Source organism: Stegostoma tigrinum, chromosome 2 (genome assembly GCF_030684315.1).
Source record: "Stegostoma tigrinum isolate sSteTig4 chromosome 2, sSteTig4.hap1, whole genome shotgun sequence".
NCBI classification, from domain to species: domain Eukaryota; kingdom Metazoa; phylum Chordata; class Chondrichthyes; order Orectolobiformes; family Stegostomatidae; genus Stegostoma; species Stegostoma tigrinum.
The window spans coordinates 89,432,363-89,457,802 of NC_081355.1; the positions used below are offsets into that span (position 1 = coordinate 89,432,363).

Here is a 25,440-nt window from a genome sequence, read left to right on the forward strand (position 1 = left end):
ATGGCATGCTTGGTCATTTGCTGTCCGACACTTCCTCTTGAGTTCATGTCTTTTGGTCATGTTTGGACTAAGTCTGTGATGAGGCCAGCAATTGAGTGGGCCTGGCAGAGCCTATACTGAGCATGACTGAGCAGGTTAGTGTTGAGTAATTGCTACTTGATGGCATTATTGATGACATTACCCATTACTTGGTCAATAATTGAAAGTAGATAGAACAGCAGTGGCCAGGATAGATTTGTCTTGCTTTTTTGTGGGAGGACATGCTTGGGTGATTTTCTTTGTTTCTAGTGTTTTAACTAAATTAGGGGTGTAGCTAATTTTGGAACATCATTACTTCAATATTGTTGCTAGAGTGTTGTCAGGCCCCCTATCCATTGCAGTGTGCAGTGCCTTACTCATTTCATGATAGCTCTTGGGAGTGAATTGAGATAGTTGAAGGCTGGCCTCTGTGATTATGGGGAATTTAAGGAGGAGGCTGTGGTGGGTCACCCATTTTTCATTTCTGGTTGAAGATGGTAGCAGATGCTTCAGGTTTGTTCTTTTCACCGATGTGTTGGGCTCTTTCCTTGTTGTGATTGGTGATATTTGTGAAGCCTCCCGTTCTTGTTAGTTGTTTAGTTGCCAACCACCATTCATGACTTGATTTGGCAGGACTGCAGACCTTAGATTTGGTCTGTTGGATTGGAATCACTTCTCCCTTTGTTGATTGTTCTGCTTGGCATGCACATGGTCCTACATTGTAACTAACTGTATTGACATCTAATTTTTATGTATGTCAAGTATTTCTCCCACCCTGCATACCTGCCTTCATTCTTATTTGAACCAGATCTTGGTGTGTGGAAGGAAGAGAGACCATTTGTGTGAACTCTGAGACAGAATGAGCCAGGCCATAACCGCAAAACCTGTGCACAGACTAGGCTAGGAGGGGAGGCAAATCTGCGACATAAGGCAAACTCTCTGACTCCCATTTTTGTAGTAATTCTGCTAGGGAGCAGCCTACAGCATATTTTGCCAGAGGCAAATGCAAGGTCATTGTGAGTTAAACACAATTTTACTCAGCCCTAGTCTGTGCACTCTGCCTGGTAATGAAGAATTGGGGCCTAGGCTACCAGTCTGTTGTCATGCTGATTACCTGAGAAGGTTAAAAAAAATTCATAGAATCCCTACGGTGTGGAAACATGCCATTTGGCCCAACGAGTATCCACTAGCCCTCTGAAGAGCATCCCACCCAAACTCATGCCACTACTCTATCCCGTAACCCTGTATTTCCCATGGCTAGCGCACCTAACCGAGACACCCCTGGACACTGCAGACGATTTAGCATGGTCAGTCCGCCTAACTTGCACATCTTTGGACTGTGGGAGGAAACTGGAGCACCTGGTGGAAACCTGCGCAGACACGGGGAGAACATACAAACTTCACATGGACGGTTGCCCAAGGGTAGAATCAAACCTGGGTCCCTGACACTTTGAGGCAGCAGTGTTAATGACTAAGCCACCGTGCCACCCTCTAAAATACTTTATTAGTTTTGTTGCTTGCCATTTTTCTAATGCTCAATATGGTTAAGTCATTTATTTGAATTATTTTTGCTTTGGAATTTTTCTTTGAAATCTTTGTTTACTGTTGTTTCAAAACTTATCTTTATGGTGGATTAGATTAGATTCCCTACAGTGTGGAAACAGGCCCTTCGGCCCAACAAGTCCACACCGCCCCTTGAAGCATCCCACCCAGACCCATCCCCCTATAACCCACACACCCTTGAACACTACGGGCAATTTAGCATGGCCGATCCACCTAGCTGGCACATCTTTGGACTGTGGGAGGAAACCGGAGCACCCGGAGGAAATCCATGCAGACATGGGGAGAATGTGCAAACTCCATACAGGCAGTCGCCCGAGGTGGGAATCGAACCTGGGTCCCTGGGGCTGTAAGGCTGCAGTGCTAACCACTGAGCCACCGTGCCGCCCTAATGGTAATGGTATTTACTCACTGGCCCTCAAATGAAGGAGAAATTGAAATTCCTCAATTGAAGTTAGTTTAAACTGTTAGACAACAAATGCTTGCTTCGTCAACGACACCTGTATCCTATGAAAGAGTTAAGCGAAACTAGATTGGATACACTCCTGCCATTGTGTACTGGTGGTGGAGTGAAGCTGAAATGGTAGGTGGGTTATCAGGTAAGCAGTTGTTTTGTAATCCGATATAGTAAGAACTGCAGATATTTTGTGCAGTTTCGTATCAAGCCTCAACTTCCATCTGCCTGGCTAGAAATGAGTTACAGTAAATAAACAGAAACACTGTTTATTTCACTTTGCAGTTAATCAACCAATATAGGGCATACTGAGTTCATAGTTACTGCTATGCACTCTCATTGGCCCTGAAAGATTTCTAAAATCTGTTAAATATCAAACTTCTCTATTGGGATAAAATATGAGCAAATCTTTTTGATATTTTAGCTTCTTTAGATTAGATTCCCTACAGTGTGGAAACAGGCCCTTCGGCCCAACAAGTCCACACCGCTCATAGAACATAGAACATAGAACAGTACAGCACAGAACAGGCCCTTCAGCCCACAATGTTGTGCCGACCATTGATCCTCATGTATGCACCCTCAAACTTCTGTGACCATATGCATGCCCAGCAGTCTCTTAAATGACCCCAATGACCTTGCTTCCACAACTGCTGCTGGCAACGCATTCCATGCTCTCACAACTCTCTGTGTAAAGAATCCGCCTCTGACATCCCCTCTATACTTTCCTCCAACCAGCTTAAAACTATGACTCCTCGTGCTAGTCGTTTCTGCCCTGGGAAATAGTCTCTGGCTATCAACTCTATCTATGCCTCTCATTATCTTGTATACCTCAATTAGGTCCCCTCTCCTCCTCCTTTTCTCCAATGAAAAGAGACTGAGCTCAGTCAACCTCTCTTCATAAGATAAGCCCTCCAGTCCAGGCAGCATCCTGGTAAACCTCCTCTGAACCCTCTCCAATGCATCCACATCTTTCCTATAATAGGGCGACCAGAACTGGACGCAGTATTCCAAGTGTGGTCTAACCAAAGTTTTATAGAGCTGCAACAAGATCTCACGACTCTTAAACTCAATCCCCCTGTTAATGAAAGCCAAAACACCATATGCTTTCTTAACAACCCTGTCCACTTGGGTGGCCATTTTAAGGGATCTATGTATCTGCACACCAAGATCCCTCTGTTCCTCCACACTGCCAAGAATCCTATCCTTAATCCTGTATCAGCTTTCAAATTCGACCTTCCAAAATGCATCACCTCGCATTTATCCAGGTTGAACTCCATCTGCTACCTCTCAGCCCATCTCTGCATCCTGTCAATGTCCTGCTGCAGCGTACAACAGCCCTCTATACTGTCAACGACACCTCCGACCTTTGTGTCGTCTGCAAACTTGCTGACCCATCCTTCAATCCCCTCATCTAAGTCATTAATAAAAATTACAAACAGTAGAGGCCCAAGGACAGAGCCCTGTGGAACCCCACTCACCACTGACTTCCAGGCAGAATATTTTCCTTCTACTACCACTCGCTGTCTTCTGTTGGCTAGCCAATTCTGTATCCAAGCAGCTAAGTTCCCCTGTATCCCATTCCTCCTCCTGACCTACCATGGAGAACCTTATCAAATGCCTTACTGAAGTCCATATACACCACATCCACAGCTCAACCCTCATCAACTTTTCTAGTCACATCCTCAAAAAACTCGATAAGGTTTGTGAGGCATGACCTACCCCTCACAAAGCCGTGTTGACTGTATTTGATCAAGGCATGCTCTTCCAGATGGTCATAAATCCTATCCCTCAGAATCCTTTCTAACACCTTGCAGACGACAGACGTGTGACTTACTGGTCTGTAATTGCCGGGGATTTCCCTATTTCCTTGGAGCATCCCACCCAGACCCATCCCCCTATAGCCCGCACACCTCTGAACACGACGGGCAATTCAGCATCGCCGATCTGCCTAGCCTGCACGTCTTTGGACTGTTGGAGGAAACCCATGCAGACGTGGGGAGAATGTGCAAAATCCGCACTGACAGTCGCCCAAGGCTGGAATCGAACCTGGGTCCCTGGCGCTGTGAGGCTGCAATGCTAGCCACTGAGCCACCATGCCTTTGTCCCAATTGTTTACTTCACTGGGTTAAAATTTAAATGCAGTGATTTTTATTTCTTGATTTCATGTCTGGGGAAGTATTTCAGTGTGATTGATTGCTTACCTTGCTTGGTTGCACAGTTTACTGGAAGTCTGGACATCGTTCTGCCTTGTATGAAATTCATGCTAATGCTTGAAGGAGCCTATACCACTGCAATTCTAAATATCTAGTGGGCAGCTTTCTTTGTGGTCACCGAGTACAGTTGCTTTGCTGTTGACCTTGAAACCAGCCCAATATGGTTGATGCTTATGGCTGTGTTAAAGAACTTGCCCTGTGATATCTAAAATTTGATGACAATGATATTAGTATTGCTGAATCCATCACGATCAACTTGCTGGAGTGATGATTGAGTTTGATTGGCCGTATAAATACTTTGGCTACAGAGCAGAGGCTAGAAATCCCACAGAGTAACTTACCACCTGAATACCCAATGCCTGTCCACCACCTTTAGGGTTCAAATAAGGAATATGATGAAATAATCTTCACTTGTCTGAGCGCAGTTCTAACAACACCCACGAAGCTTGACTTCATCCAGGACGACGAAGCCTGCTTGATTGGTATCCCATTTTCAGCATCCACTCTTTTCACCACACTTCCACAGTAGTAGCTGTGTGTAGCATCTACAAGCGGCACAATTAAAAACTCACTAATGCTCCTCAATAGCATTGTCCAAACTTCCAGTAACAAAACACCGCTGCTTGCAATTTTCCTTTGAAGTAACACACCCCCATGACTTGGAACTTTTAAAAATGTATTTTGTTCATATTTTATACTGTATTGCAATTCCTTCACTGTTATAGTCTTTTCTGATAAGATTTATGATGCAAGTGGACATCTGAAACGACTTCTTCTCTCTAGTAACCTTTTAGCTATTTACATATATGTAGAAATGGTCTTTAAGGTTCATTTTATTTTATAAATATTAGTGATTTTGGATAAAGACTCCTTGTCAGCTTCATATTGTCTTGTTCCAATAACTTTACATTTCCCAGTATAATTTGCCAACTGTATTTTGGAAGCAAGAGCTGCTGATGTTTCCATGACAGTTGTCTAGATTACGTCTTCTGAAAATACTTGGTGTTGAAGAGGAGATTCCTTGAAGTGACATTTGGGCATAATATTGGACCTATTGGCAGAAGCACAAGATAGAACAACTGATCTAGAGTTGGAGCTGTATGATGGCTTTCTTGTGCCACACACAGAAACTTTGTGATTTATAGTGATACTAACAGAGTTTTCATTAATGGTAAAGGGCATTGATCATCTGCCAAATCAACATCGTGCCTCAGGACTTTTTTATAGTAACTGGCTTGTAGCCACACAGGTAACGTTGCTGTTTTTTCAGGTTGTGAGTAATACAACCAACTAAACAGTGATGCCAGTAAATAGGTTCTATTTTATGGATTATGCTAACCTGCACATCAGAAAATAATATTTCATTCCTATTGCAGTAAGATTTTAGTAAAATAATTTATGTGCAGTTTTTGCTGACTGTTGGTTTCATGTTTTTCTAAGTAATTTGGAGATTTCTTGAATAATTTCTTTTAGCATATAAAACAGTTTTGCCATTAGGATCAGAGATAATGGGAACTGCAGATGCTGGAGATTCCAAGATAATAAAATGTGAGGCTGGATGAACACAGCAGGCCAAGCAGCATCTCAGGAGCCTCTCTGATGAAGGGTCTAGGCCTGAAACGTCAGCTTTTGTGCTCCTGAGATGCTGCTTGGCCTGCTGTGTTCATCCAGCCTCACATTTTATTATCTTTGCCATTAGGAACTGTTTTGCTATAGCTTGTTGCAATATGTGAAATTGTAGTTATTGAATATTGAGATATTTGTTTTTCTGATAACTTGTACAACCTTTTTCATCTTTCAAGCTAACTGAAGTGTGTATTTGTTTATTTCTTTCTCATTCCAGTTGTTACCTTGTACCTAAGTTGGTCCTTTCAGCTCTGGCAGTAGGGAAATGGGGTACAACATGGAAATGTCTCAAGGTGGGAGAGATACACTTTTGTAAAAAATTGATGAGAAGGTTTATTGCTCATCGCTCCACCGACTTGGGACAAAAATTAACAAATGACATTTTTTTGTATATTACTTATTGAAGAAACACCTCTAAAAATGACTTGATTTTATTCAGGGTTTTCAGTCTCCATCTGTTATTTTTAAAATCCTCTTGCTGAAGGTAGTGACTTGATTAGAAGTGTAATTCCTCATTGTCAATGGGGACTAATGCTATGTTCAAAATGTTATTACGATTGTGTAGCACTAGTTACTGTGAGCATTACTTCTCTTACCCACCTTCCACCCCCACATTGGGTGTGTGCTGTTCACTTTTTAAAAAGTCAGCAAGGAATTCTTTGGTAGATAATTTTACGTGGGGCAGTGGGAGCTATTACATTTTAACATCAGTTGTTTTGTTAATCTGCGAACCTGTGCACTTCCCAACGGAATCTAGATCAGTGCTTCTTAGACTTGAGTCCATTGCACCTACCTCATTTTCCACTTTAAAAGAAAGTGATAGAATTAATACCAAGAATGGTGCTGCTAGGTGAGTATGAAAGAAAGCTAGCTCAAAACATAAATACAGATGGTAATAACTCAGTTATTTAAAAGGATAAGAGTAACTGAACTGAGTCCTCTAGAGCATGAGTTTGGGGAATTAATAATGGAAAATAAGCAATTGGCTGATGAATTGAACAGATTTTCCATCTGTCTTCATTGTAGAAGATCCAAATAATGTTGCAGAAGTAATTGTAATTTGAAAGAGAGAGAGAAGATAATCGAGAAAAAGTTTGAAAATTTGAGAGGCTGATAGCTCCTCTGGTCCTGATGGAATTCATTGTCGGTTTTTAAATGAAGTGGCTGCTGAGATTGTGGATCTAGTAATCTTAACATTCAAAATACCACTTGGTTCTGGAAATATCCCATCAAATTGCGGGGAAGAAAAGCAATCATAATTTGTCTTTTCCAGCAAAGGTGGAGACAGAAAACAGAATTATGAACCAGTTGGCATAACCTCTGTCAAAGAAAAAAATGCTGGCATTCATTATTAATGGGTTATAGCAGGATACTTTTAAACAAGCGACTGAATTAAATTATACAGAATTCGCATGATTTTGTGAAAAGGAAATAGTTTTTGGTTAATTTGCTTGTTATTTTCTCTAAAGAAAACTAACAGTATTGCTAAAAGAAAGTTTTGATTTGGTATCAGAGATAATGGGAACTGCAGATGCTGGAGATTCCAAGATAATAAAATGTGAGGCTGGATGAACACAGCAGGCCAAGCAGCATCTCAGGAGCACAAAAATGTGCTCTGATGAAGGGTCTAGGCCCGAAACGTCAGCTTTTGTGCTCCTGAGATGCTGCTTGGCCTGCTGTGTTCATCCAGCCTCACATTTTATTATCTTTGATTTGGTATACTTGGATTTTTCGATGGTGTTTGACAAGGTACTACATTAAAGGTTAGGGGACACACTACAAGCTCATGGTGTAAGGGTAACATGTTGGTAGGGAAAGAGGGTTGATTAGCTTGCAGGAAACAGAGAATAAATATAATTGAGTCACTTACATGTGCACCACAGGGTTCAGTGTTGGCGTCTCCACTATTTACAATCTATATCAATGATTTGGATAAAGGGACCAATGTATTGTTGTACATTTGATGAGAGCACAAAGAAAGGTAGGAGATTAAGTTGTGATGAGACGTTAAGGAAACTGCAACAGGTGCAAGATAGGGTAAGTGAGCAGCAATTTGGCAAATGGAGTACAACATGTGAAAATGTGAACCTGTCCACTTTGGCAGGAAGAATAAAATATTTAAATAGAGAGAAGTTATTGAATATTGTGATAAAGAATAAATCATTGTGATAAAGCAGCTTCCTAACACATGACAAAAAAAGTTAGTATATAGTTTCAGCAAGTAGTTAGGGACACTAATGATCTATCATTGTTTATTGCAACGAAAATGGAATATGAAAGTATGCAAGTTTTGTAACAGTTGTGTAAGCCATCAGTGAGACCAAATCTGGAGTACTGTGTACCATTTCTGCCACCTTATTTGAAAAAGGATACAGTTCCGTTAGAAAATAACAAAGTGTGGAGCTGGATGAACACAGCAGGCCAAGCAGCATCTTAGGAGCACAAAAGCCTTTGTTATCTTAGATTCTCCAGCATCTGCAGTTTCCGTTATCTCTGATCACAGTTCCATTAGAAACAGTTCAGAGAAGATTTACTTGATTAATTCCTGTAATAAAGGTGTTACCTTACTAAGAAAGGTTGGGCCTTTATCCATTGGAGTTCAGAAGAATGAGAGGGTCATTTATTAAAATATCTAAGATTATAAAGGGACTTGACAACGTGATTGCTGAAAGAAGCTTCTCTCTGTGGAAGTGAAGAGAACTATGGCCTCAACTTAAAGATAAAGGGGCTCTCATTTAAAACTGAGATAAGAATTTTTTTCTTGTTGAGTCTTTCCCAGAGAACAGTAGAGGCAGTGTCATTGTATATTTTAGAGTTTGTGTAACTTAGATTCTTGACTGACTAGTGAGTTAAAGGATCTGTGTGCTGGACAGGAAAGTGGAGTTGAGAACATTGTTTAAAAAAAAACTCAATGAGATTGATCTTGCCAAATAACAGAGTAGGCCAAAGGGACCAAGTGGCACACTCCTCATAATTTGTGTGCAAATTTATGTGATGAGATTCCAGTGAGCTATTGTCTGGTTCAAAGCTGGAGGGCTTCAGTCTTTTATTGCACTTTATGTTCAGCTGATTCATCTTTGTATTCAAATTGAAGTCAGGAAATCTAACCTCTCAGTTGGGTATTGTAGATGTAATATCATTCTTGCTTAAAAACTGTATTTTTCACATCAAGCAATTGGTGGGGGAATGAGAGTTCTGATTCGTTCTCTGGCATGGCCTTGGTTTTGGCCCATCATTAGAGACAAGCACTTTTGTTGAGTCTGTGGACCTTTTTTGAGTATTGGTGTCTAAGTACCAGAGAACAAAGAAAAATGTGTGTACTCGTTCATCATCTGCCATCCTCAGATTGAGAGAGAAGTTGTAAACTGTTGCCCTTCAGCTACTAAAATAAAAATACTAGTCCCTTACTGTGGAGGAATGGAGATATACTTTAGCACATTCTGAATTAAAGGGAGTTAGTGGTCTGGTTTTGATGTCACTGGATCATAATCCAGAGACCCAAGCTAATGCCCTAGTGGACACTGATTCAAATTCCAAGTGGCAACTAATATAAAGCTGCTTTGGTGTCCATGAAACTGTCATTGTCATAAAAGTCCAACTGTTACATGAATGTCACTAGAGAAAGAAGTTTGTCATCCCGACCTACATGTGACACCAGACCCACACCAAGTGATTGACTGTTAACTGTCCTCTGAAATGACTTAGCAAGCCTCTCAGTTAAAAGGCATTTAGCAGTGAGCACTCTTTACATGTAAAGTAATGTTTATTATTGTTTTTTTTTGAAAAAAGAATCTTGTGGCAGAGTTCTTATGATTAGTTGTTGGGTATTTGATGCCCTTTTTCAATTAAAAAAGGACCCTGACAAGATTATAATGAATGTCACAGCACAAACTTGTGTTTCAGTTCGAGCATAGGTCACTGAAATCTTCACGATTTTCCATACCCTAATCGCCCACAGCGCAGGTGTACTGAGGACACTGCTCCTGCTTGACATCATGAAACTCAGTCCAGGAATTCTACCTGTATTTTTTTTTGCTCTCTATTGCTCATGTGCTCACTCAGAGCCTGCAGGAACTTCTAAAACAAGTGCAAATATTTGTAACGCTGATGAGTGTAATATGTATCCTTGAAACTAAAACAAAATATAAAATATACATCCCACCTACCTTTCCCCAGCCCCACCTTCCCATCCATTTATTTCTGGGCTCCCATCTTCTTCCCCAGTCCTAACGAAGGGTTTCAGCCTGAAACGTTGACTTTCCTGCTCCTCCAATACTGCCTGACCTGCTGTTTTTGTCTAGCTCCATGTTTATGGACTCTGGCTTCCAGAATCTGCCGTCCTTAATTTCTCCTAGTCATTAAAATATATTGTGAGCATTCAAAAATGTACCTGTTGTTTATTGAATTACTAAACACGTAGAACACTACCAAATGCTGACTTTTTCATTAATATCTGTATCCTGTGAAAGAATAAAGAAAAATAAAATTTTATTTTAAAAATCATTTTGTGGAGGCCTAATTGAGCAAAGTGACTCTACATTAGAGTGAGTTAATTCAATGAAATTTTACTCTTTCAGGTTGCTTTAAAGGGCGAACAGTTAATTTTATTTTATCTTACATTTTCCATGCCCAAGGTTCATATTGCCTGTGGACTTTTTCTCATGGCTGTCTTACAACATACCTCTTTGCTTCAATTTAATTTCCTTCCTGTTCAACTGTTTACAGCAAGCATGGTTTCAATGTCTTCAAATATGCAGGTGACTCCTGGCTTATACCTCTACCGTCTGCCCTGGTTGTGTGAGTGTGACTTCACTATTTGGCTGCCTTTAGAACATAGAACATATACCAGTACAGCACAGGAATGATCGGTATGATCTGATGAGTTAAACTTTTCTCCAATTTTATGTCGACAAAACAGATGGTATCCTGTTTAGATCTTGCCAACACTTATTTTCCTCTGATTTTGTCTTCATCAACGAGTGTCACCTCAGGCCAAATCCAGTGATGATAACCAGTCACCATCAGAATTATATTGAATATTGTGAAAATCTTGCATTTGAATTAAATTGAATAAACATTATTTGTCACATTATCATTATTCTACCCTAAGTAAATTAGAGAATAAAAACTGTTCCTGATCAGCAAGCTTTATAGCCTTGCATCATCAAACTCGTTTACATGTTATCTTTAAATGAGATTGTTTAAAATGATTTTAAAGCAACAGGAAAAACAAGCTTTTTGAGTTAGCTTCCAGAATATTTGATGTGTTGATGCAAAGCATGTGATGTTTTATTTATAGAAACCATTTGTTGTCCTGTTCAGTTAGATGCGTAATATTTTAGACATGAATTTTAAAAAAAATCCACGATGGTTTTTCACTTATCAAAATAATAGTTTTCCACTTGCTTTTCTTTCTCCCCTCTGAAGCATTGATCACTATTTGAAATTCAGTATTACAAATGTTCGACAGTATTTTGCACGCTTAGTCACTATTGAACTAAGATAATGAATTTAGTGAACTATGTGACTTGGTCGACTTATGTATACCTATTGCCATTGTTCATGTGTTGTAAAATATAACTTATAAAAATAATATAAAATATAACTCTTAATTTTATGAATTATTTTAATTGTAAAAAATGCAGGTAACTGTTTGAAAAAAATGATAGAAGTGGTTCTGAAGTAAATTTTAAATTTAATTCAAACAAACTTGCAGTTCGTTATGCTTAAATGGTGGAGCTCAGTGAGATTCGTTGCTGTCTCTGAATTTACTTAGGTTACAGCCAGCAGACAAGACTGGTTGATTTTATTTTTAAAGGAATTAAGGAACTGCCAGCTTTGGATCTTGTGTAACTTGTAGCTGCTTGGAAATTGAGAGATAAAGCCAGACCTCCACCTGAAGTACAGTTTTTTTTTAGAAAAAAGCTTGATCTATTGGCCATACACAGCCTAAGAATCAGGGACAAATGAATTGAAGATTTATTTAACTGGCACCTTAAGGAGAATCGTTGATAAAACGGAGTTAACCTTGTTGCACTTGGAGTTCTGGAAGTAATCATTTCATTGTAGCAATAGGTTTTGCTTTGCTCATGGAATGTGAGTATTACTAGCTACGCCTGCATTTATTCCCATGCTGATTCACCTTAAGTGTGTGATGATCTCCCTTCTTGAAATACTGCATGCCCAGAATTGTGGATACATAGACAGTGTTAGAAGGAAATCAAAAACACTTTCTGATGTTTACAGTCACTGTGTTAGAGAAGTAAGAAAAATCTGTGCTGGAGCTGCAGAAATTAATAAGGAAATTGGAGGATTGTTAAGCAAAAGCTAATAGAAGGACCTCCTTCACATCTCTTACCTTGGGGAATAGCTGGAGCCCCGAAGAGAAATCAGTGAATTCTATGCAACAATGATTATGCATTTTGAGTCGTGAATGAGCATTTAAAGATTCCAAAAAAACGCTAATATGGATTTAGGGAGGGTAACTAGAAACTTCTTTCTCGTTTTGGAAGTCCATTGGGGTCAAGGATGACCTGCATCCTTTCCAGGGGCTTTGGGCATGCTACTCTGTGGTGGGTGAATAGGCCAGTCCTGGAACTGTAGACTATGCCACCGATGAAGCATGTAGTGTTTGATGAAGTGGATGGGTGGGATACTCCGGTTTCTGTGTGCACTTTTCACTGCTTGTGCTTGGTGTCAGTGTGCTGTATTGGGTGATGTTTGATAGGTTGGCACCATCATGGATGCTTGTCAGTTCTGCGTTCTAGGTTAAGCATTCCCACGTGTCATGGGATGTTGCATTTGTTAAGGGTCCTTGTAATGTTTCCTCTTTCCTCTGAGTGATTGCTTACCATTTCTGAACTTGGAGCAGAGCACTTGTTTTGGATGTCCTGTATCATGCATGCAGACAATGTAGCCCGCCCAATGCAGCTAGTCCTGTGTGTCCAGTGCTGTGATACTGGGAGATTGGCCTGGGTGGGGATGCTCATATTGGTATGTCTATCATGCTGTTGGATTGGCAGGATATTGCAAAGGCAACTCTCCAGGGATTTGAGGAGTCTGATCTACATGGTCCATGTTTCATTTTGCATAAAGGAGAGTGGGAACCATGGTTGCTCTGTTGACCATCAGCATGGTATTGTGTTTGACTTTGGATGCTCTCTTCTCCAGGCATTTTTGACCTCCTGTGGTGGGTTTGAGGTGCGTTGAGATGATGATGAGTCATCTCTTTGCAGGTTGATGTTAAAAGCACTTCTGTGGAAGGCTGCATCTTGGTTGCTGAGGTCCTCAAAATGCGGTATCCAGTGGACGCTGACTGCCTCTCCATCTTTGAGACTTAGAAAGTAGAACTGAGTTTATTGCACAGAACTATTATGAAGGGTCACAATTTTAAGGTGATTGGAGGAAAATATAAGGGAGATGTTAGAGGTCTTTACACATAGAGGTGGTGGGTGTGTGGAACATGCTGCCGGCAGTGGTAGTAGAGTCAGATATATTTGGGACATTCAAGCAACTCTTGGATAGGCACGTGGATGATAGTAAAATGTAGGGTATGCAGGGTTGTTTGACCTTAGAGGAGGATAATAGGGCAGCACAACATTGTGGGCCGAAGGGCCTGTACTCTGCTGTATTATTCTATGTTCTGATAGGTTGGTAAATACTGAAGAAGATAGCTTTTGATTAAAGGAAGATATAGATCTGCTGATCACTGGTAAATTAATTCAATCCAGTTAAGTGGAAGGCGATGCACTTGGACAGACCATACAAGCCAAGGGAATACTGGATGATGGTAGGGTCCTGGGAAGCACTGGAGGATCAGAGGGTCTTTGGTGCACATGTCTGGCAGTCCCTTAAAGTAATGGGACAGATAGATCAAGTGGTTAAGGAGGCATATGGAATACTTGCCTTTACTAGCCAAGGCATAGAGTCTAGGAGCAGGGTGGTTATGCTGTATTTGTTTAAAATGTTGGTGAGGCAATAGTTAGACTGTTGTGCTCTAGGATGGATGTGACTGCATTCGAGAGGCTGCAGAGGAGCTTTACCAGAATGTTGCCTGGGCTGGAGAGTTTTACTTAATCTGGGTTTTTGCCCTTGAACAGAAGAGGCTGAGGAGGACATGATTGAGATGTGTAAAATTATGAAAGTTATGGATAGAGTAGACAGGACGAAACTTTTTCCCTTGGTGGAGGACTCAGCGATCATGGAGCATAAATTTAAGGTGAAGGGCAGAAGGTTTAGAGAGGATGAAAGGAAATATTTTTTCTCACAGACAGTGGTGGGAATCTAGAACTCATTGATTATAAGGAAGGTAGAGGCAGAAACTCTCGTAGCATTTAAGTATTTAGATATACACTTATAATGCTGAGGGATACAAACCTCTATATGGGTCTGGTGTTGGAAAATGAGATTGTTTTTGACCAACGCAGACCTGATGGGTCAAAGGGCCTTTTTCTGTGCTGCATGGCTTTAACTCCATGTTTAGTCATCCACTAAATAGCAGGTACATTGTTGAATACGATGTATTTCTACTGTAATACAAGGACACATGATCCACTCAACTTATCAATAAACTGTAATTTTAGATGTTCCTGCATGTACTGAATGAGCAATTGAACCATACAAAGTATACAGGATGGTAGTTGAATTCCTGGCCTGAGTTTTGTAACCTTAGGTGAGTATAGGGTCCTTGAACATCTGGGTTGGGAAGCAACTGAGGTGTGGAAACTACGGCAATTTCCATATCATCCATAAACTCACTGATCAACTCTTCTACATTGCAATCAAAATTATTTTATATACCACATACAGCAAGCTCAGAACACTGGAGCCTTGTGGAGAAGATGGTCAGTCTTTCATGGCGTGGTCACAGTTTGAATTGGGTTTTGATTGTTTTCTGTGAAAAGGAGTCTGGCTATTGATGCTACAGCATAAAGATTTGAAACCTCCCATGAACAGATCTTGGGACCTCAGTGAATAAAAAAATTTAGTGATGAATATTACTACTTTTAGCTGAGTGAACTATAAAGGTGAACATGATTGACCACTTAGGAAAACCAACCAAGAAACCATCATCTGTTCCTGTGGAATAGTGCGTGGTGAAAACTACTTAAGTAAAGGCCAGTTTTGTTTCTTTCTTTTATTTATCCCTTAAATGTGTTTGTCTGTCTCTTGTGTGAATGGGGTTGGAAGCAAAGGCTGTTGATTTTAAAGTTTAGACCAATTAGATTACTTTGTTTAAGTTTTGTTCTACTAAAGTAGCGATAATATTAATATATTGCTAAGTCTCTAAGATATAAACCGGTGCCTGTAGATTATTCAGTGTCTGGGATTGGTTATTAGGAAGCCTGGTTAGGAGCCATTGGGGTCAATTTTGAGGATCGTTAAAAGTTTTCAATATACTGTGTTGCAAATACAGAGGTGGAAGGGCTGTTGGTTCAGCTGCTTGCTCCATGTCAGTTCCACAACTAACTATACTCTTGCCTTGAAATTCGGCTGCAATAGCCATTGCAAGATGTGCCTGTGATACTAACTCTGAAAACAACATCTTGCACTAGTTACAGGTCTACAGAACAATGCCATTTAACAAAAAATGTCTTGCATTGCCCTTTGCCCATATATCCTTCTGACCTTGTCTTTTTTGATTTTTGCTTGGGTAATTTTTGTCACTTTTTAATTAGGATTTTGCTATATTTCAACAGCTTGAGCTAAACTTCATTTCAATGATTTCACTGTTGCCAATCGGAAATTCCAAAACCAATACTGAAGAAATATAGGCTTCTTTTTCATGTATATCAGGCATTTCATATATCTCAGTCATCATTAAAGTATAGCAGTTATGTTGAGTAACATTCTGTACAATGTGTTTTTAAAAAGCATATCTGGAGTTCCTGTACATTGTGGTATCCAAATAGATAGGACTTTCAGGTGAATTAGATTTTTTGGGGAATTCAAGCCCAACTCCAAAGGTTGAGCATATAATGAAGGCAGAAATCTCCTTGCATTACTGAGGGAGTGCTGCATCATCAGTGGTTTTGTCTTTTGGATGAGACATTAAAGTAAGGCCAGCATCTTATCTGTTAAATTGAAATGGCAGTATTCAGAGCAAAGTGTTCTCTCCACTATTAATCCTGAAACAACATCAGTAAATAAATAAAACCTGGTCATTTGCCTTGTTGTGTTTGTGAGATCTAACTGGATAAACTGGCTGCTCTGTTTCCACATTACACCAGGGACTATATTTCAAAACTACTTCATCGACTATAAAGTACTTCAGGATATGGCTATTAAGATGCCTACATTTTATTGAATTATTCCTGTTTAGTATCACTATCTATCACATCCAGAAGGAAGCAGAGTCTGGGCACATGATAAACATTTAATTAAACTAGTGTGTCTTGTGGACTGATGGTTCCACAATTTAAAGTAAAGTGTAGATAATATAACTTCGTTTTCAAATTAGCTCGTTAAGTCTTGGACACAAATTAAAGAAAAAAGTTTTGACTTGAAAAAAAAATTAAATTTACATTCAAATCTTTAAATACGACTCAGTCAATTTGGTACACTTTGTTGTGCATTCTAATTTATTTTTGTACCCTTTTTCACTGCTAAAATTCACTTCTAATAAAATGTGTTTTTATCAAATGTGCTTTGTTTTTTTCAAATGTGCTTTGTTTTTTTTTAGTTGTCTAGGTAAAATTTCAGTATGCAGTCTCCAGAGAAGTCACATTTTCCACTTAATGGATAAAATTTTAACGTTGACATTTGAAATATGCAAGACTGCTGTATCTTATTTCATTCCAGGTCATCTTTTGGTGGATGGACTTCTTCACTTCCAGAAAGTCTAGTGAGTGATGTGGATTACTTCAGCTTTCTGTTTTCTACATTGACAGGTACTTACTGGTCAATATTCTTCTACTTTAAGTATTAAAATTGAAAATTTTGTTTGATTGCAGTAGCTCAGACTTCCCTGTTGAGCCTTTCTTGGTTTATCTCAATCGGTCTCAAGTTATTTGTCGTACTCCTGTTGTATACTTAGTATTATTACTGTATGCATACAATCCTGTTTGAGCAGTATTGCATGAAATATCATTAGCATGAATTACATTTTCTCTGTATAATTTGAGTAGAAAGCAGCACATAAATTGAATTCTTTATAATTGTTTTTAAAAAGCCCTAATAGGAGTCTCAAACAATGAAAGCAAAATTCTGCAGTTGCTGGAAATTTGACATAAAACAGAATGTGAAAAATACTCCGATCTTGTAGGATCTGTAGTGAGGGAAACACTTCTGAAAGAATGATCAATGGACTTGAAATGTTAACTCTGCTTTCTGTCCACGGATGCTGCTTAACCTGCTGAGTTTTTCCAGCAATCTCTGGGTTTGAAACAGATTTAATTCAGAACAGAAGGAGTGTGACAATGTGATTGGGTTTTAATGCCATCGAAAGCAAGTTAGTAGCACAGATCTACTTCAAAGTATCTTGCTGGTTGTTTAATGAAGAACACCTTGCCTCTGTGGAAATGGCTACCAAAGTCATCTGGTGCCAAGTGTACAGAATCCGCAGTGATTAGTATCCCCATAGGGCTTGTAAAGGAATTCTTACCTTAATTCGAAGAAACGTTGTATCATGCAGTGTTTAGTTGTTGGTATTGTACTATGGATATTGACACTTACATGTTAACAGTGAAATCTAAACATTGTACAATGCTTAGTAATACAGGTATTTCTGCTATTTTGTGTGTTTTGTTTTAGCAAATTGAGTGTAATGTGATTGAATAGTGGACGCTGTTTGGATAACGCAAATTTTCTGCTATGCAGTATAGCAATTTCCCTATAATGCAACTATCGTGTTATAGTAGAAGGAGTGGCAATATATTTCCAAGCCTGGATGGTGAGTGGCTTGGTGTGGGGAGTCTGCAATGGAACTGGCTCTGTGCAAGAGCTGTGCATCATGTGTCATTCCCTTATCTTTTTCCTGTAGGGTAAACTTCACTGTAGATGCAAGTATGGTGAAGGGTTAGTGGAAAATGTTGATCGTAAGAAACGGACAATTTTAAACCAAATTTTCGGAATGTTTTAACTGCACGGTAATTAGAGATATCTCAAAAGGGCTAAGGGGATAGGAGAGGTTTGTAATTCTTAATTATCTCTCTTCTGTTCATTTCCTGCATTGCAGGATTCTCAGGAGAGGAACTGACATGGCTCCAGAACAGCAGCAATAACCCTCATATAAGTCAGTCCCAGTTTTCATCAGTGCGTCTTTATGTTACGGATCTTGACCAGTTTGCACACCACTGGGCCTTGACTGAGGTAACTTGCTATACTTTGCAAGAACATGAATATTAATATTTATTAATAATCCTGCATCTTATGTTATCCCTTCACATTCACAAAGGATTTGAGATCTAGAGAACACTTAAACTTTGTAAGACAAAACACTTTAAGTGTCTTAAGCCTTCTGTCTGGATTACCATCGTAATTAGTTGTGATCTTATTGTAAGTTTTGAAGCATAATATTTCATCTAAGTATTGCATGTATCTGCTAGTACAGAGCAAAATTCAGGTCTTGAACAGTATTACAATGTCATAGCTCCAGAAACACAATATCAAGCTACTGCCCTGTAAAAATTGACATTTTCTGTGATGTATGCAGAAATTAATTGATTTATTTTTCAATTCTTGATTGAATGCTGTACATCTGTAAGCACATGCTGAGAATTTATTGGCATGTCACTTGCAATCTGGTGATAATTAGACACTATAAAATAAAATTAGAGAACTATGATTTTCCAATGTTCTTTACTACTATCCCATTACAGAAATGCTCAGATCCTTGGGTAATTTCCTAATCTCTGCTGTTAATTGGATAAATACTTTGTTTGCAGATTAATGATGCTATAAAAATGTTCATCTTGGATGTTGAAATCCTCATTTGTTGCATAATGTGTTTGCAACTTTAATCCATATCCTGTTGTCAATTAACTGTTTAAAATATCTGGAAAATCTACAATCTGTTGCATTTTAATTGAATATAACTTAGTTATTCTTATCAAATCATTCCTATCCAATTGAAGTTGGACGGATCATAGAATAAAACTCTCAATTGGCCCATGAAATACAAGCCAACCTTTACAAAAAGCTGTTGTATTTAGCCCAATGCTGCATGCCTTTTGGGTGTCCACTTTGCCCCAAAAAAATCCCACTTTTTCTAGCCTGTCCCCAGTTTATTACATCACAATTTGTATCATCTCAAAATTGTATTCCCCATGTAAAATTCCAAGTCATTGAGATAAAACAAGGAAAACAATATTCCAGCTATTATCCCCAGGGGCTTCCATTGTATACTTACCGTCAGTCAAGAAAAAAATATCTCTTATCCCTTAACCAAATTTGCAGCTGAATTAGTTCAATCGTTGTCTGCTGTTTGGTTCCATGCCCTTTTGCACTTCTGCTATAATGCCTGTACTGGTCAGCTACAAAATCTTTTCACTTGATAGAACTTTGGGTATCCTTTCTTATGAAGGGATGGAGAGCGAGTTTTGAGAAGATTTGTAGCTCAGGTTGAGGTTCTGGAAGTGAGTTTGCTCGCTGAGCTGGAAGGTTAGTTTTCAGACATTTCGTCACCATTCTAGGTAACATCATCAGTGAGCCTCCGATGAAGCGCTGGTGTTATGTCCCGCTTTCTATTTATCTGGTTAGGTCTCCTTGGGTTGGTGATGTCATTTCCTGTTCTTTTTCTCAGGGGATGGTAGATTGGCTCCAAGTCAACGTGTTTGTTGATGGAATTCCGGTTGGAATGCCATGCTTCGAGGAATTCTCGTGCATGTCTCTGTTTGGCTTGTCCTAGGATGGATGTGTTGTCCCAATCAAAGTGGTGTCCTTCCTTATCTGTATGTAAGGATATGAGTGATAGTGGGTCATGTCGTTTTGTGGCTAGTTGATGTTCGTGTATCCTGGTGGCTAGCTTTCTGCCAGTTTGTCCAATGTAGTGTTTGTCACAGTTCTTGCAAGGTACTTTGTAGATGACGTTTGTTTTATTTGTTGTCTGTATAGGGTCTTTTAAGTTCATTAGCTGCTGTTTTAGTGTGTTGGTGGGTTTGTGGGCTACTCTGATGCCAAGAGGTCCGAGTAGTCTGGCAGTCATTTTGGAAATGTCTTTGATGTAGGGGAGAGTGGTTATGGTTTCTGAGCCCGTTTTGTCTGTTTGTTTGGGTTTGTTGCTGAGAAATCAGCGGACTGTGTTCATAGGGTACCCATTCTTTTTGAATACGCTGCATAGGTGATTTTCCTCTGCTCCGCGTAGTTCCTTTGTGCTGCAGTGTGTGGTGGCTCGTTGGAATAATGTTCTAATGCAGCTGCGTTTGTGGGTGTTGGGATGATTGCTCCTGTAGTTCAGTATTTGGTCCGTATGTGTTGTTTTCCTGTAGACGCTGGTTTGAAGTTTGAAGGGATGGAGAATTGGTTGGAGCGAGTCCTTGTTGACTTTTTTTTATTTATATGTATATTTATCATTTTACATTCCACTTGTAGCATTTATTTGGAATCATATCTTTGTAAATTCAATGTAGATTCAACTGAGATTAAATGCTAAGTATCTGTTGCCCATGTATGGAAAACATTGATGATACTTTAGAAGATTGATACCAAATTTGGTATGTAATATTGTAATATTCTTTGCTATGAACTACTTTTGTATTTACCTTACAGGTGATATGTCAATGTTTATCAGCCATACCTTCCAGAATCCAGTGCTGTGATATTTTACAAAGTGCCATCTGTAAGCATCTGGTAAGTCTAGTAACTTGTTGAATTGTTACCGATGATCCATTTTTTGGATTACTGTGTTTTTGAATTGGGAGGGCACTGTGGGCCTTCATGCTGCATTGGACAGAAAAGGTATGAACAGTTCAGTATGCCGTTAAATCTTATTACACATCTTTGTGCCTCCCATTTCACCAAGCTCATAACATCAGCCTTATTACTATAAGAAGGTAGAATGTTGAAGACGGACACATGCATTTAAAAAAAGGGCAAAGTTGGAAATTTGCAACAAACCTATGACATAGTGAAGGACTAGAAGTGAGAACAATAAAGCAAAGAGTAATATAAAAGAGAACAATCTTAAAGCTTTGTGATTTACTAATGTAAGTCATGGTCAGTGTGGCTAGTTCCAAACACCTGATTTTTGATTCAAAGCTTGGCACAAAATAACGATAAATTTTGAAATGTGATGCAACGTGGAGGCACCAGATTTTGAGAGAATTGCTTCAGAAGTTATTTTAGCAAGACAAAACTAGATTTAAAATCTTTTTAATTTATTTTTGACTTTTTGTTTTAAAAAAAAAGGGCAAGGAAGAAATAAAGCAAATGATTATGTTTACTTTCAGATGTGAGCAGTCAGTAAGTGCCTGTTGAGTTACGAAAGCAGCTACATATACTTTTCAATGCTTCTGAAACCTTTGCGTCACAGTTGACATTTTGTTTGCCTTGAGCTGTGGTTAATACTTGTGTAATGACACTGTATCAATGTAAATGAGTAATGTTACTTATTCAGTGAGTGAGTGAAACCCCTTGCATTGAAATGTCTTAATTTTGCTAGTTTTTGGCATTGAATTCAGTGATTCTGTCCATTTTTGTTTTTGAGAATGAAACCTGTGCCTTCTAAACTATATATAAAGTTGCTGCCTGTAAAAGTCAACAAATAATATTCCAGTTTTAGTCAGTTTGGAATTCATTTGGAAGGAATTTTACCAACATTTTGGGTTTTTTTCTCTGAAATCAATTCACCTGTGAGGGAGAGATGCATGTCTATAATGTACTTTAAAATGTAATAATTTAAATAGTTGTTTAGCACCACACAACAGGAGTATTGTTGAAAAATTTGCCTCAGTGCCAAACTGGACATGTATATCAGTCAACCTGACAAAGGGACTGGAAAGTGATCCTCAGCAAACATGAATAAATCTACAAATTGCATACTGTCATTAAAGACATGCTCAAATTTGTATCCATTGGACCTGCTGCTCAGTATGGCCGGGCAACCTTACTTGAAAGCATGCTAAAAGTGTTTACTCGATTTTGTGTAAGGTTAGCAAGCAGCCAGGTGATATTTACAATCGGCTTTGTGCTCACGATGCATTGTGTCTGCATATGGGTGGCCCACTAAGACGCACATAAGTAATTTCTCTTTACTTCGTCTTAACTGCAACTGGTTCTGCACAACATGAACTGGGCAAATGGTTGAATAGGTTGGGTTGCTACAAGCAATCTTGAGAACGTTTTTAATTTGCATGGTGAAGAACTTCTTGACATTTGCAAAGACCATACAGGATTTGCAAATCAATAGCCATACATTGTTCATCTGCTCATTTGACATCGTTAGCTTATTCAGCAGTGTGCTTATTCATCAGTGTGTCACTGAAGGAAGCGTAGACTTCTGCACTCCTGCAGTATACAGTGCGATCTAGACTGAGCACCATTTTGTGATTGCGTATTCATTGCATTTATGAACTTGGCAGCTTGTGCAGTTGAGTTCATTATGAACAGACCATGTATGGATTCCTGCAATGTCCAAATGTCTTTGTTGGATTCCATGAGAAATATGTCCTTTTGAAGGAATGTGACCTAACCTTCTCTCTTTCCCTATTTGAAATGTGTAGATGATACGTTTGCTATGTTTGAATCTGCAGCTGCCTGAATTTCTCTGCATGTCTTAATGGGCTTCATCTTGTGCTTAAATTCACGTTTGATATGTAACAATTAAATGAGTTCTCGTTTCATGATGTCCTAAATGAAATCCACCATGGCGTTCTTTATTGGTGTCCCCTGTAAACCTACCACCTTTGTATTGGGATTCATACAGTTTGGTTCATTATGAGATTGGTCTGACCGGCATCCTCGTGAACAAGGCCTGAGCTCTTTTCTTTTCACTCTGCCAGCTTGATGCTGATCAGAGACATCCTGTATGACAATGGCTCCTGTGATCAGATGAATTCTTGCTGTATATTGTCTAAACTCTGAAGTTTGAGCAGCGGGTGAAGCTGACTTTGTGCTGTTATGACACATGTTCGTCATATGATGATCTAACAGGAAGATGCGGTCTAGCCCAAATGACACAGCTTGCTGCCTATGAGTAGTGTGATATGCAGATTTCATTGCTGGTGTGATACCAGGTGTGTAGGCCCACGACTGGAGTTTTGTGTCAAACAGCATATCCTTTTGCCCATTTGGCAACAAGCTATATATTGATACTACGCAACCAGTCCACTCTGGCAAAACTTGCAGCACCGTGTCCGACTTTAAATGAGAATTTGCAATTGAAGCACATTTAGTCAACGATCCTGTCGTGAAAAGAATGATGACAAATTTAGGATTGTTTTCAGGCTGTTGTGCTTATGTATACGAGAAGCTACATATACAGACCTTTGTTCCCTCAAATAAGTGCAATGGGTACATGTGTTCTATTTCATCTTATGTTGCAGCCGTTTAGTGGTTCATTTCTCAGGGCAGTGCCCTGACCAATCAATCAATCTTCCTGATTTTAAAATTATATAAAAGCTGGCTGTTAACTGCCAATCATAATTCATTGGTATGTTTTCCATGGCAACACCTTTACTAATGACAGTCCACTTGTCAATCAGCCAGCACTCCCTTGCAGTATTAATGGTTTTCCCCTTTGGATTCATGTTCTTGCTAATTGTCTTGAGTACAAAATGCCTTTTTCAGCAATTGTGCAATTATTTGTGAACAATTGCAGACAGAAATGAGTAGAATTCTCTTTAGATAAAAGTTAAAATTACCCTTCATTTATAACTTTAAAACATCATAGTACGAGTGATCAGTGACTGCGCAGCTGAGAAGCATTCGTCCCAAGCCGTGATTTCTTTGAGGCCCATTCTCATCAGCTGTTGAGGAGGCTGAAACAAGATCATCTTTGGGAAGTAAAAGCAAAATATCATTGTTTATGGAAATCTGAAAAAAAAAGAAACACTGGAAACCATATTAGTGTTCAGCTTGATTTAACTGGTCATTGACTTCAAACATTAACATTAGAAGCATTCTAGGTGTGAACATTGTAGCCACAAATTCACCAGCCTGCCAGAAGCCCAGCAGTACTCACCCCTGCGGAACTCCGCTACAGACTTCCCTCAAGCCTAAAAGTGTCATGAGCCATTATTGTCTGTTTCCTATCACTCAGCCAGTATTGTATCCATGTTGCTAATGACCCTTTTATTCCCTAGCTGTAATTTAACTCAAGCCAGATATGTGGCACGATATCAAACACCTTCTGGAGGTCCATGTACACCACATCAACAGCACTACTCTCAATGAGCCTTTTTGTTACTTTTTCAAAAATCTCCAGGCTAATTGAACTTAGAGTCATAAAGATGTAAAGCACAGAAACAGACCTTTCAATCGACTCCTGCATGCTGACCAGGTATACTACATTAGTGTCGTCCCATTTGCCAACATTTTTCCAATATCCCTCTAAACCCTTCCTATTGATATACCTATCCAAATGCTTTTAAATGTTGTACCAGCCTCCTCCACCACCTCTGGCTGTTCGTTCCATACACGCACCACCCTTTGCGTGAAAAAGTTACCCTTTTGAAATCTTCTCCCCCTTCTTACCTACCCTGGGAAAAGACTTGGATTATTCACCCTATCCATGCCCCTCATGATTTTGTAAGCCTCTATAAGGTCACTCCTCATCCTCTGACACTCCAGGGAAAATAGCCCCAGCCTATCAACCTCTGCCTTTAACTGAAACCCTCCAACTCTAGCCACATCCTTGTAAATCTTTTCTGAACCCTTTCAAGTTTCACAACATCCTCCCTATAGCAGGTAGACCAGAATTGAACCCATATTACCAAAAGTGGCCAAACAAGTATCTTTTGCCCTTAATGTACTAATAGAATCTCTTTGGATTCTCCTTTTATCCTATTTGCCAAAGACTAGCCACTATTATTGGAGAAAATAAGAGCTGTGCCATTTGGTAGCTTTCACATGAATCACCCTAGAAATAGTGTACTTCTGAATCATATACACAAGGATGCAGATAAAGTTTTGCACATGGCATTAGTTCAGTGTGGCAATGTGGGTAATGACAGCCAAAGTTTGACAATGGTACAGAACCAATGAAGTGCCAACAAGTAAGGTCAGAGTGGTGAAAATTATAACCATAGAATTAAAAACTCTTTGAATGTTTTTACCATTCATAACAAGATGACGACAGATTAATATACTCATCTATTTCTGCCGTGATAACCTGCAGCATCAATACAGGAGCAAGAGAGGAGGTGGCAAGAGCATGTATTGAGGCCCAGATTTGTGGAGTCAATAGTGAGTGAAGAGGGATTAGCAGGGTATATTCAGGCCCAGGATTAGGGAGTCAGCAGTGAGAGAGGAGGCAGAAATGGGATATATTGAGGCCCAGATTTAGGAAGTCAGCAGTGAGAGAGGAAGCATGGTTTACCAGCTGCCAGTTCAAGGTAAAATTAACAAATAGTGATGTCACAGGAAATTGGTGGGTCAACTGGCTTGTGATTTTTTTTAAAAATGTGCATTTTT

General features: G+C 39.3%; 1 protein-coding gene across 4 annotated transcripts in view; it reads left to right on the top strand.

Moving 5' to 3' along the window:
* tex10 (testis expressed 10) overlaps positions 1 to 25,440 on the top strand; it is a 94,029-nt gene that overhangs the window by 50,936 nt on the left and 17,653 nt on the right. For all 4 annotated transcript variants that reach the window (XM_059655385.1, XM_059655402.1, XM_059655397.1 and 1 more), the window contains exons 10-12: positions 16,672 to 16,760; positions 18,047 to 18,180; positions 20,578 to 20,658. In XM_059655385.1, coding sequence (XP_059511368.1) covers positions 16,672 to 16,760; positions 18,047 to 18,180; positions 20,578 to 20,658 — 304 coding nt within the window. The remainder of the gene's footprint in view (positions 1 to 16,671; positions 16,761 to 18,046; positions 18,181 to 20,577; positions 20,659 to 25,440) is intronic.